The sequence below is a fragment of the Globicephala melas genome, chromosome 6, assembly GCF_963455315.2.
Source record: "Globicephala melas chromosome 6, mGloMel1.2, whole genome shotgun sequence".
Lineage (NCBI taxonomy): Eukaryota > Metazoa > Chordata > Mammalia > Artiodactyla > Delphinidae > Globicephala > Globicephala melas.
Window position 1 is genome coordinate 2741777 of NC_083319.1, and position 13542 is coordinate 2755318.

General features: G+C 57.3%; 1 protein-coding gene across 13 annotated transcripts in view; it reads right to left on the reverse strand.

Moving 5' to 3' along the window:
• Nucleotides 1–740: 740 nt before the first annotated feature.
• Nucleotides 741–13542, reverse strand: part of VAV2 (vav guanine nucleotide exchange factor 2) — a 176365-nt gene continuing 163563 nt past the window's right edge. For 4 of the 13 annotated variants that reach the window (XM_070045662.1, XM_070045660.1, XM_070045661.1 and 1 more), the window contains 8 exons: nucleotides 13387–13461; nucleotides 12057–12109; nucleotides 10642–10758; nucleotides 7994–8081; nucleotides 6807–6930; nucleotides 5940–6026; nucleotides 4742–4899; nucleotides 741–932 (listed from right to left, as the gene is read on the reverse strand). In XM_070045662.1, the coding sequence (XP_069901763.1) occupies nucleotides 885–932; nucleotides 4742–4899; nucleotides 5940–6026; nucleotides 6807–6930; nucleotides 7994–8081; nucleotides 10642–10758; nucleotides 12057–12109; nucleotides 13387–13461 (750 nt within the window). In that variant the 3' untranslated portion in view covers nucleotides 741–884. Of the gene's footprint in view, nucleotides 933–4741; nucleotides 4900–5939; nucleotides 6027–6136; nucleotides 6356–6806; nucleotides 6931–7993; nucleotides 8082–10641; nucleotides 10759–12056; nucleotides 12110–13386; nucleotides 13462–13542 lie in introns of those variants that run through there. The other 9 variants (XM_030838383.2, XM_060300200.1, XM_030838381.2 and 6 more) reach the window with 6 other exon arrangements.

A 13542-nucleotide genomic window follows, 5' to 3' on the forward strand; every position in this document is an offset into this window, starting at 1 on the left:
GACATCTGTGCAAAGGCTGGGAAGACCCTCAGGGACCCCCCTGCAGGACACGGGACACCCAGAGGGCCCGCCTGCTTGGGGGCGGTGGCGGGGGGCCTCCTTCTGGAGAGGAAAGTGAACAGCAGAGACCAGGCCAGCGGAAAGCCCCCTCTGCTTCCCGCCCACGGGAGGGCTGGCAAACCATGTATCCACCCGGCAGCAGGACAGGACAGACACGCACCAAGGGCTCAGGGCAAAGGACAGTACCACTGACTGGGGAGCGGGGTCGGCAGTGTCAAGGTTCCCAAGGCTCCCCCCCCAGGGTCTCTGCACACCCCCGGTGCAGAGGGACAGCAGGGGGCCGGGGGGCCGCACAGGCCCCGGCGATGCTCCCTCCCTCTGTCCCCGAGCACAGCAGCCTGGCTCTGGGCCCTTCCGCCTCCCCCTGGGAGCAGCAGGGCGGAGGGTCCAGAGGCTGAGCAGAAGGGACCAAGGGGAAGGTCCCCAGCCCTCCCTGGGACAGCATATGCCATTCAAACCTAAGCTCCTGCAGGCCATCTCGACAGGACAAGGGCAAGGTGAGCTCTGGCCTCAGCTGTCGCCCAGAGCCTGGCTCGGGACGCCGCAGGCGCTCCCTCTACTCGGCCCTCCGGTGGTGAAGCCAAGCAGGGCTGGCCCCGATCTCCTGTATGTACAAGCGGCGTACCCAGGACAGGCCACCAAGGGCAGGCTGATGGTGGGACGGATCACACGTAGGGTTCTCAACACCCTCCCCATCCCCACGGGCTGTTGAAGACTGGAAGGTTGGTGGGCATTTCCCCTCTGAGTCTCAGAGCTGGAGACAGGCTTCAGCACCGGAGCGACTCTTCCAAGAAAATCGGCGAGTCCTGTCCGCGTTCTTGCTGTCACTGGATGCCCTCTTCTTCTACGTACGTTGAAGGAAACCAGCCAATCTGAGAAAGACGACAGACTCACGTTAAGAGTGTGTGAAGGGTGAGGGCAAGTGGAGGTCTGTGGAGGTGGGCGATTCTTTAAGAGGCTGGCGTCCTAAGAAAGGCCCACCCCCCAAGAGAGGCCCTGGAGAAGAGGCAGAGAGCCTAGCGGAGCCGAGGCCCAGGAGCAGGGGTGACCCTGAAATGCACCAGCCCAGAGCGGTTCAAGGCGACCTGCCCGCCAGCTAACTGCCCGGCAGCAAAAAATTAAATCCTCTCTGGAGGAAAATAACATCATCCAGGGCCTCTATGGTCTTTTATAGGCAAGCTCGGCATTTAATCAGGAACAAGTGACAGAAACTAAGAGAAAATGCAGACAGCAGAAACCAGTCTACAGGTCATCCAGGTATTGGGTCATCCATCAGGAAACGTAAGTGGCTCTAACCTGTCTGCTTCAGAAAACTGATGAAAAAGCAGAAAATTGTCCAGAGAACTGAAATCAGAAATCAAATGGAAACCCTAAAACTGAAAAATGTAATGACTGAAGTTCAGAGCAGATTAGACAAAGCAGAAAAGAAGACTAATAAACTGGAAGAGAAGTCAATAAAAAGTAATGAGATGGAAAACCAGAGAAAATGGATGAAACACACATAAAACAGTAAAAATATTCTGTGGGCCATGGTGAACAAGATCTACCATCCATGTGAACAGATCCCCAGGAGAAAAGAGAGAAAACGGAGCAGATACACTATCTGAAGAAATTTCCAAAACTGATGTAGGACATCAAACCACACATTCAAAAAAATCTCTGCAAATCTCATACAGAATGAATACAGAGAAAACCATACATAGGCACAGTATAGTAAAACTGATGAAAAACAAAGACTTTTTTCCCATGGAGCCCAGTGGGGAGTCGTGCAGACACTTCCTCCAAAGGAATCACCATAAGAACGCTGATGGACTTTTTCTACAGAAATGATGGAAGCCTGGTGACTATGGAATGACATCCTCGAAGTGCTGAAATAAAAGATCTGCCAGCCTAGACTTCTAAACCCAGTAAAAAATACCCTTCAAAAATGAACTCAATAAAATGGCTCACAAAAAGGAAGCAGGTCTCATTGGAGAGATGACTGATTGCTGGGGGAAAGTGACCAAGCGGAGAAGAGAACGCTCTTCCTTACAGTAGAACTCCCACTAATAAGTGTATAAAAAAAGATAGAAAATCACTATTCTCCACCATGATAGAAATAACTGAATAGGCAAAATTCATCAATGAATGATAAAACTAGTAGGTGAAAGGTTGATGAGGAAGAGCCTGTTTATCTGATTTCAAAGTATTACCCTGCACATAACTTATCAATTACAGTAAATTCAGAGTGGAGAAACTTGTCAGACACCACCTTAACCAAGTGATCAGAGTTAATGTCACAATAATGGGGCAAACGATAAACTTCTTGAAAGGACCCTACAGCCACTGAAAAAGAGAAAACATCCCCATCGTGGTGTTCCCACCAAAAAATACAACCTCAGTCTAATCACGAAGAAATATCAAAGAAACCTAAATTGAGGGGTAGTCTACAAAAATAACTGGCCCATACTCTCCACACTGTCAAAGTCACGTAAGACAGAGAAAAGCTGAAGAACTGTCCCGGATTAAAGAGAGTTGAGGGTCATGCCAAGTAAATGCAATTCATGATCTAGGACCAGGGGAAAATAACTAGAGAAGACACTATTGGGACAGTTGTGAAATCTGAATACAGACTGGGGAGTAGATAATTATAGCAAAGGGAAATGTCCTTGATCTTAAGAAATACACACTACAGTTCTTTAAGGGTAAAGCGCTATGATTTCTGCAACTGATTTCCAAATGGTTTAGAGAAAAATAAGTGTACACACACACACACTTACAGAGAGAGAGAGAGAGAGAGAGAGAGAGAGGGAATGCAAATGAGAAACCAAACAAACAAACCATTCTTAATTGGTAAATTTGGGCATATGGGAGTTTTTGTAGGACTGCAACTTTTCTTTAAATTTGAAATTATATCAAAATAAATTACAAATATTTTATAATGAAAACATTTAAAAAAGAAAGTGAAAGAAAGATGTGTTCAGATCCAACAAAAACTGAGAATCTATAAGTAGCAGACTTGCACTAAAAATCATACTAAGAGGGAACTTCAGGCACCAGGAATTTGGTTTTGATTGTGTGTGTAACAATGCAGAAAGAAACGAGGAACCCTGGGAAAGGAAAAGAGGTAAGTCTAGATGAAAATTAACTGCTTAAAACAAAAATAATGTCTTATGGGGTTAAAAAATGTCAAATTAAGAAACATGACAACACCTGCCCAAAAGTTGGAAGGAAAATGAATACAGTCAAAGGGCGTCAGGTCCTTGCATTGTCTGGTAAGTGGTGAAAGTACTAATTTAAGGTGGTCTGTCAGAAATCAAAGTGTACATTGAACCTCTAAGGTAACCACTTAAGTAACAGGAAAAGAATGTGTAACTAACAAACGAAGCAAGGGGGGTGAGAAGTGGAATAGAAAAATTAATTAATCCGAAAGTCAGAAAGAAAGGACAACAAAGAAGGAATAGATGTAAAAAATAGAAAATAAACAGATAAACAGATAACGCATTTAAATCTAAATATCTCAGTAATTACATTAAATGTAAATGGACTACCTATACTAATCAAAAGGTCAAGACTGTCAGATCAGACTGGCTTGTAAAAGTCCATTTACAGTAAGATTTTATCATCTAACTATCTTAAATATAAGAATACAGCAAAGCTGAAAGTAATACAAGAAAGAAGAAAGTACGCCATGCAAAACACTAATCCCCTCAAAAAGCTGGTGTCTCGCAAACAGCAGGTAAAGCAGACTTCACAGCAAGAAGAACTGCGACATTTCATAACAGGGTTAAAGTATCAACAACAGGAATATCTAGCAACACTCCAAACCAGTGGTTCTAAAACTGAACTCTGCATCGAAATCACCTGGGAAACTGGCTGACATCGTGACTGGGGTGAGGGCCCAGCTCCAGGCGCCTCTTGGCACTTTTGAGAGCTGGCAGTCCCAGCCCTCTAGGTGGACTGCCTAGGACTCAGAGGCCTCACACTTCTGAAGGGCTGTCAGATGGCAAAAGGATCAGACCCAAGGGCCTCCAAGGTAGAGGCAGACCAGTTCCTTCCACCCGGCAACGGAATGGTAAGTGACGGGAGCCAAGCCTGTGGGAAGCTGCAGCCCCTGCAAAAACTGGACGTTTCCTAATCAGTGCTTTGTGGAGCCCAGGCACCCTGTCGGGTGACTGCCAATGGAACTGGTCAAAGCCAGGGGGTCCAGACAGGGTACCAGGATAAGGAGCCATGGGGTTTCAGAATCGCAGGCTAGCTGGGGACACTGTGTGTCCCCTCCCATCTCACCAAGGTGTAAACGGGGTCTTATGGGATGGCAGGAGCCCCGTGAGGACATCCCAGCCCTACTCTCAGTCCTGCAGCCTCCCGGCCTGCAAAGAGGGTTGGGTACGTGCAAGGGACTTAAAGACTGCACCCAACATCTGTCCCCTGCCGTTTCCACGACGGACCGTAGAATAAGACCAAGCACAGAAACAGCGTCACACAGGCCGGGGTCCAGATCTGAGCCAGGAAGTCGCTTCCTCACTGTGACCCTGGCTCACGGAACCTGGGGACACCCAACCTCCTGGGCACAGTCAGAGGACACGGGGTCGGGGCAAGGTGGTGCTGCGGTGCCAGCCTGCCGGAGCCCCACCTTCCCGAGCACCACGGGGAGGCGGAGCCCCCGTGGGGCCCAGGACCCGGGGCCGGTCCCACTCACCCGGCCGTTGGTCTCGCCCTTCCACCAGCCCTGGTCCCCACCGATGCGGCTGTAGATCTTCACCACGTCGCCTTCTCGCAGCGAGAGCTCCCGCAGGTCCCGGGCAGCGAAGTTGTACCTGGCCACGGCTGTGCCGATGACGCGGGGCGTAAACACTGCTGGGGGAGACGGGCGGCGTCACACAGCTGCCGGGCGGGGCCGCCAGGGCTGAGGGTCCTTCGGGCCGAGCTGGGTCTCTCCCCTGGGGCCCAGCCCTGTGCCCACAGAGGAGCCCATGGAGCGGAAAGGCTCTGGTGGGACAGACCAGGCTCCAATCCCAGGGCCCCTCGCTCCTCTGTGGGAGCCCCAACCTGTGGGCACGTGGCCCACCTGAGCTCCACCGTGATTAAGTCAGAGCCTCACCGCCCCACTGGGGGCCGTCACGGGCGGCGAGCGTGCCCGCGGGGATACGAGCGGGTGTCGGTGCTCTGTCACAGTTCCCTCGGGGCCTTCCCCCGTGTGCCCAGGGCCTGGGCATCACATGGCCAGTGGACAGCTGAGTGCCCGCTGCCCAGCTCCCAGCCTGCAGTCTGACAAAGTGCCTGGAATTGGACCCCAGGGCACTGCTGCCCGACTTCCCTCGTGTCCCCAACTCCAGAGCCCAAACGAAACCAGAGAGCCGGTTGGACCAGCTTGGCCCGGGACCCAGGAGTCCTGACGGACAGATGACAATGGCCCGTGACGGGAGGGGCAGCACGTGCGGCCGCTGGGGAGGGCTCTGCCTCTGGCAGTAGAGGGCCGTGCGGTCAAGGCCAGTCGAGACCTGTCCCCCTGCACCCAAGCCCCACAGGTCCTCCTTAGTGTCGCCGAGTGGGGCCCGCCCCGGGTCTGCTCCCACCTTCACCCCGAGGGGGTCGCCCAGCTGTTTGCTGCTGCCAGACGCAAAGCTCCCGGGGAGCAACGGGGGACAGTGGCTGATGAGCTGGAGAGGGGTCGTGGGGGTGAGCATGGCAGGGGTGAGGGCAGCGCCAGGCCGACTGTGTCTGCAGGAGCCGCGGCAGCCCCACCCCCCGCCCCGCCCCCCGCCGCTCCCCTCTGCACACACCCGCCCCGCCCCGCCCAGGCTGCGGGCAGCTGCGGACACTTTCAGGCCGGGGCCGTGGCCCGCCAGGCAGCTGGCGGCAGGCCGGGCCCCCCACGCCCCGAGCAGCAGCGGTACCTGGCCAGAAGGGCACGGAGGAGCCCTGAGAAGCAAGGCTGAAGCCCTGAGGACTGAGAAAAGAAAAGTTGTAGGAAGCGCAGGAAGCTGCAAAGAGGCGAGAGAGACTGTGAAAGGGGCGCCGGGGAGCATCCACACGCCGTCCCAGGCGCGGTCCCAGGCGGCGGGGAGGGGGCCCAGGCCCCGCCCAGGGCACCAGGAGGGCAGCGGGACGGCGCGGGCCCTCGCTCCACCTCCTGCACCTGTTTCCTGGGCCACCTCCTCCCAGTGGGCGGGCTCACGCGAGGATACAGGAAACTACTCGTGCAGATCACAGCCCCTCGCCCGGCACACAGTAGGTGCTCACTAAAGGCCCGTCGCTCCTCTCCTGGCCTGCTCTGCCCCGGTGGGACCCGAGGTCCTGCGGGCCCCTGCAGCTGGAGGAAGTGGGGTGGCTGGCTCCGAGACAGAGCCCTGGGCCGGATGCCTAACACTCTGGGCCCAGCCTGCCCCTGCCCCCAGCTGGCCCCCATCTGCGCTATGGAGCCCGTTCTGCAAACACAGCTACTGGCTCTGGCTCCCTCGTAGCTGGGGTCCCTGGGCGGGGCGGGGGCGGGATGCTGGGGTACAGGGATGGATTTGAGGACAGAAGGGACCTGCCCTGTTCCCTCCCCACTCTGACCTCCAGGCAGAGGTATCGATCGGAGCAGCAATTCATAGCTGGCACTCCCCACCTGTCACATGGGGCCGCCCTGGCACCCTGGCTCAGGAGGGTGCTGGTGAAGGGCTGGGGGGCCTGGGCCACTGCTCCCCGGGGTGGGAATAGGGAAGGGGCTCCTGGCCGAGGTCAGTGCAGCCCACCGGAAGCCTTCCGCGCACGGGCGTTACCTGGGGACCGGCTGGAGGCCCTAGAGGCCACGCGTTCCCGTGACTTGTAGGGGTACTTGAGCGTGGTGTCCAGCTGCTTGAAGCTCTCCTTGAGCGAGTGGCACTGGTAGTACTCTACCAACTCCTGCAAGACGCACACACTCACTGCTACCTCCACCTCCAGGCAGTCCTCCCAGACGCCCTGCCCTCCCTCTCCCACCTCCCCAGGTTCTCACAGGGGACTCATCTCCTTGACCCCCGGAAACACCCCTCCTCCTCGCTGCCCCTCCTAGCACCCAAACTGGGGGCAGGGTGGTATCGCAAACTTTTGATCCTGCAATTTCTCTCCCAAAAGTTTCTAAGGGAAGAGTCAGGGAAGAAGGCCGGGATGGATGGACACAAATGCTCCCTGCAACACTCTTCGTAATGGAGAAAAACTCGAAACGCCCACACGTCCAACACCAGGGAAGCGCCTCGGGAAAATCCCAGCGTATCCACGTGACCGAACGCCACGCGGCTACAGTGGGGCAGGAAGAGGGCGGCGCCCCTGGTGAGCATTCGCTGTGTTGAGAGGTAAACTGAGAGTTGGTTCCAGTGTGGCCAGGGGCTTTGTTTGAAAAAGGAACCTATAGACCACACCTAGGCTCTACTGAGAGGCGGTGGGGGCTCACCCTGAGACGAGAGCATCAGGTCTGGGGGCAGATCGTGGATACTCTCTGTTTTACTGGGTGTGTTTCTGCGGCCGCAGTGGGCAGTCTAAGAGCTCAAATGCTCCAGTGAGATGTTCTCCGTGCACGGAACACGTGTAATTTAGCAAAGAAACACCAGGTCCAACTTTAAAATCATTTTAAGCAGGACTATGCGTCTCGCGGCTTTCTGGCTGGGCTGGGACAGCTGGGGGTAGGGGCGTTGGAAGCGGATGGGCTGCGTGATGCTGGTGGCCCTACTGTGTCCGCCACGGGGTCTGGGGGACAGAAGCCTGACTCGGGGGCCTGCGACGAGGCCCTCCCTGTCCCAAGGTGCCCTACGATCCAGTTTCCCTGGATCTTTCCCACACTGGGAAGACCCTCCTCCCCGGGGAGAGGGGGACCCCTGCTGGGCTCTCCCCCTCTGCAAGCCCGGCCCGCAGGAGTGGGCGCAGGGGGCCCCTCCTCCTCGGTGCGGCTGCGGTGGGGGCCTGGGCCGGCGGGAGCTGCGGGAGCACGTACTGAGAGGCTCTCAAATTTCTTGGCTTCGGTGATGTGCACCCAGCTGTCCTTCTCCAGCACCTTGATGTGTTTCACCTCGTCGTTGAACCTGGGCAGAGCACACGGGAGCGCCGGTCACTGCGCGAGCCACACGGCCCCCGGCCCCCCAGGGGTCCAGGCTTATCGTATGTTTGCTGAGCGAAGACCCCGGCCCTCGGCCCACACCTCCTGCTCCTACGGCTGCAACCTCTCTCCCCGCCCCGGCCGGGGCCTGTCTCCTACCGCTTGTCCATCCATCCATCAGGCCACCCGTCTGAAGCCCAAACTCCCGGGTCAGCCAAGGCCTCAGGCCCCGAAGCACCCCTCCTCTCCTCCATCCAGCGCCGCTGTGATGTCCTGCCCCGGATTCCGCCTGTTCTCTGCACTGGGGACGTCCCCCTCCCCATTCCCCCATCACCTGGTGAGGCTTTCACAGCATGGTTTGTAAGTCAGAGGTCTGACCTTGGCCTGTGAGGCCCGAAGGGAGCACCCTCACCCCAGCTGGCCGGAGGAGCTCTTCCTCAGACACGCCAGGCACAAGCCTGCCGTGCCCTGGCACTGGCTGTTCCCTCAGCCCAGAACGCTCACCCTCCTGCCACCCTCACAACCCTGCCTTGTGTCCAGGTCTCAGTTCAAATGTGGCCTCATTGGAGAGCGTGCACCCCTTGCCTCCGAATCACAAAGCCACACAACGACATCACGAGTAAAGAAAACGACACGCCAACATCCCCTATGACGACAGAGGCACGAATCCTCAACGCACTCTCTCCATATGCACATCTATACACACCAACGTATAAAGAGACCTTTACACCACGACCAAATGGGACACTCCAGGAATGCAAGGTTGGTTTAACATCCGGAAACCAGTTAATGGAATAAACAACTGTTATATAAGCAAACGCCCAGCTGGCCAGCCTCCTCTCCCGTGGGGCCTTGGAGAACACCCACCACTCTGTTTCTCCTGGATTCAAAGTGAGCTGAGCGTGCGCAGCCCCACCGCAGCTCCTTGGACAAGACCCGTCTGAGCCCCACTCCAGAATCCTGCGGGCCAGGCACCCAGAAGGTGCTCCACGAATTCCTAGCAGGCGAGACACGTCTCTGCCACTTCACTGCTTAGCGCTGCCCCAGCCTCTGCCACAGGCCTGCCAGCACGCCTCACGCGCCACTCATCTCCCAGGACCCTACTGAGACTCTCACTGCGGGAGGCCCCACCTGCACTGGGTCACACACCTTACGATGCTCCCACCACCCACGGCGGGTACGGCTGATCTCTGCTTGAGAGCAAGTCCTATGTACCAGGCGACCCAGGTTGTGTCCAGCTGACATTCACTAGACGTCTGTCACTTTCAAGGCTGCAGGTGTCCTTCGGTTTTTGTATTTTAGAAAAGCCAGTGCATTTGTTTCAGGCCCAGACATTAGTGGGGCCTCTTGGAAAGCCCGTGGGGACCGTGGCAGTTTGTCCACCTGGGTGGGGGTCTCTCCTCAGTTCTGGCTCCTCCTGGCTGCCCAGATCCCGACCCCTCCAGCTTTTCCACCACAGGGGTCCTCCAACAGCCATTCTGTACAGTGGGACCCTGTCCTGGATGACCAGGGCATGACCTCCCAGTAATGCAAGCAGGGGATGGGGATACGTTCACGCACGTGCACACGCGCAGGCACGCTGGCCGGCAGCACGTGCGCAGGCCGGGACCCGCACCCTGCTGCTGGGGCGCTCATGCTCTCGGCCCCCACTGGGCACAGATGCAGAGGAAGCTGATGCAGGGGGCGGGAGAACAAAAGCTGAGATGGAAAGATGGGAGTGGGCTGTGTGCTCAGGACCTGGGTGCGGCCCACTGAGCCCGGCTCCCGTCTGCCCCTAACGGCCAGAGGCGCTCCTGCATCTCCTACCGAGAGGGCCTCTCTGCTCCCTCGCGTTGGCTTCTGTGACTCGATACCAGAAGCACCCAGGCGGTGACTCTGTGGCCGTCCGGTGGCCCGGTCGCTGGGTCTGCCCCACCCCCCACCCAGCACACACCCAGCAGACCCGAGGGGGCCTTCCCTAGATATAGGTCACCCTGCTGGGGGCTCTTGACCCCATCAAGGTCACGGCAAACCAGAACCCTCTATTCACCGGCCTGAGACTCCTGTCCAGTGTGTGTCCTATGCCGATGGTGACCAACGACCAATCAGACTCTGTCTCTTGAAGAGGAGACAGAAGACCCACAAGGGGGCAGAGTCTGAGCAGGGTGACCCCAGCCCAAAGGCCACAGGCTGGAGCCCCGAGCTGGCAGCAGCGTGACTGTCCGTGTTCTCCAAGGCCACCTGCGGGGCCGCTGGAAGTCCCTGACCTCTCACCACAGGCCTGTCCCCATCCCTGAGCTCCTCTGGTCCCCACCACCTGAAAAACACCAGACCGAGCCCACGGGGCGGCTTCGGGCAAGGCCGACGGCAGGCGGGATCCCTCACGCTTGTCCCGGGCCAGGTGCATTGTGCAGACCCGCTGACGCCCTTGCATCTCCAAAGTGCCCTGGCGTGGGCAACGCATCCCAAGGCCACACCCAACAAGCCCAGAATCCGGAGGGGATGTGGGCTCCTTGCCTCGGAACGGCATGAGGGGAGGGCCTCTCTGAGCCCCAGCCTCCACGTACTTGATGCTTATGGCAAAGCGCTCGGCCTCGGCCGGCCGCTCCCTGATTAGGTAGGTCCCGCTGGCGTGGGATTTGAGCAGGTTGTCGGTCTGCTGCCGTTCCATGTTGCCGGCAAACCTGGAGCAGAGAGGGAAACGGGGCTGTTCACTGACACGTCTCTAATCTGCCGAAGAGCCTATTGGGACGTGAGGCCACGCCCCCAGGAGGAGGGCCGAGCAGTGGGCGGGGTCTGGAGGAGACGCGCGGGGCGGGGCATCCGCGTGCCGGCTCACAGCCCGCACAGGGAAGGTGGTTGAGGGAGAGACGAGGACCCCAAACAGGCCCCAGGCACTCCACCGCGGCCTCCACCCTCCAGAACCTTGGGCCTGCAGGAGGCGTTCAGGGTAACAAGACATTAGATCAAACTTCCTTTCCAAGTTGTCATTGTTTAATAAGCAGCGATAAACACAAACTGCTCACGTGGGGTTTTGTTTTGTGTCCTAACATACTGGAGACCATCAGCATCTCCATGGGTGGGTTTCCGACACACTGACTGAAAGCTTTTCTCGCCAGCTCTATGGAAATGAAGCCCACCCTGACCCCCAACCTCAAGAACAAAGCCTGACCCCATTTGCACCTCCCTGTCGGGCTGAATTGAGACTTTTGTAAACAGATTCATTAGAAAATTAAAGTTCTGTGCATTACCCCATCAAGTGAAAATCACAGCTTAAGTCCTCCACCCTCCACATTAGACCCAAATGCAGGGTGAACAGTTTACTGGAACAGACCCAGGGGTCTCAGAGACCCAGATGGGGCGGTGCCGGGGAGGCCAGGGGCACCGAGGGTGCAGGCACGTCACACCACTGGGCACAGGGATCCCGGGGTGGCTTCAGGGATCAACCCCAAACCGAAAACCACAAGGGTAGACCCTCCCGGGGTCGAGCGGCCCACTGCTCTGGGGCTGCCACAGGGCGAGCTTCTGCAGGGCCATGTCACTGAAGGGCAGTCATTCTTCCAGGCAGCCGGTGAGCCAGGCGGCAGAGCGATAAAAGCTGGCCCTGAGGCCAACCTGCATCTGAGACTCGTACCTACCGGGTCAGCTCCACGTTTTATTCATCAAACAGCCCCACTGCTCTCCTCAAGCCCGTATGAGCAGATACAATTATAATCTTGGCCTTAAATATACCTCCTTCTATATACTGGTATTTTAGACAAGGCTCAAGTAAGATCACATTTTAAAAAGGGCTTCGTTCTCCCAAATGTTAGAACCTGATGATCTGTTTATAGACGGGGAAACAGCGGCCTCGGGGTAGAGAAGACTCCCCCGGGCTCCCAGCGATTCAGAGCCGAGGAGGGGAGAAGGCGGCCGCGTGCAGCCTGGCTCAGCTGCCCTGGAGACACGAGAGGCAGCCTGGGGCCCCCGCTGATCCACTCACCAGGGGTATGCTGTGTAGTCCATATCCCGGGACGGCGGCCGGCTGATGGGCGGCTGGCAGGAGAGAACATTTGGGTTGGTGTATCCCCAGGGACTGTCCACAGAGCAGGGCCCAGCGACGTCCTATCATCAATGACCCCGGGAGCCCAGCACTGGCTACCAGGACGTCTGTGGACTTAGGCCCAGAGCCACTGGCCTGGGAGGTCCCTGAAGGCAGCAGCCAGGACTCACCATCTCTGAGTAGATGCTCAGTGGGTCTGATCGAATGAATGATTGATTGACCGAATGAATGAATATATAGCATCCAACTAACAGTGCAGTGTAAGGAGAAAGAGAGCAACCTGAAGGCGGCTACGACTGCTCAGCAGTGGACAGGAGCACACCCTATACCTCGCGTCCTCTGCAGCAGACGGGCCGCAGCCCCAAGGACAGGCATTGGACCAGCAGCAGCGCGCTCTGCAGGTGGAGAGCCGCGTCTGCAGCAAACCTCGCGGCTCTCCAGACCCCGCGCTGCGCCCTCGCTGGCCTGACCTCCCCTCACTGGGCCACAGGCTGGGAAGAGCCTCCTAGACTACCTGTCCCTTCCCCACCCCATTCACCATGCAGATGAGGAAACTGAGGGCCAGGGTTGGGAAGGGACCCTGAGGGACCCCCTGCCCCCCCGCAGGCCACCCAGTGAGTTAGTGACATTTTCTTCCTCTGCTGTCTGGTCCCTTCGACCTGCCAGCAAAGCCTGTCCTAAAATGCTTTCTCCTTCGACTGGGCAATGGCCTGCACAGAAGCACAGGCTGGGCGGTGGGGCCAGAGGCCGGGCAGGGCCCCGTAGGTGGACCGGGGCTCCCAGGGGGTCGGGCACCTGCCTGCTGCTCCTTCGGGAGAAGTTTCACTCTCTCACTTTTAGCTTTTTCTGGGGTGTGTGTGGCTGACGCAACTGATGGCTGCCAGCTCGATGCCTTTTGTAACGGAGCAGAATTTGCGCCACAGTGCTCAGATGCAAGAAATGCCATACTGCCTCTTTTCTAAACATCATAACATCTAGCTCTGAGTCCTTATGTTCGAGGGAGAAGACTTATACAGTCCCTCCAGTGTGGAGAAAGGCGGCTGGTCTTTGGTCCATTGCACCTGCTGCAGAGATGCCCATTTTAGTGTTTTTAAAACAGCCAAGCCCTCCCAAGAGGAGGGATCCCCTGCCCGTTGGCCCTTCATCCCAGCTCCAGGGCCAGCTCACAACGGCCTGAACAAGTCCAGGGCGTCCTGAGCGAGGAGACAGCTCTCAGCACCCATGGCACCCTGGCCACCATGCTCCAGAAACTTCCATGGGAAGTACTCACCCTTCCATCCACTGGACAGGGCTTCACAGACGAGCTAGGGAAGTAACCTGACTTCCTGGTTTGCACCAACCGACCCTGGGAGAGGACAGATGGTCAGGGCCGGCGGGGCCTGGCCTGGCCAGTGGTGGGGGGAGGGGGGATTGTAGCGTGCACTCA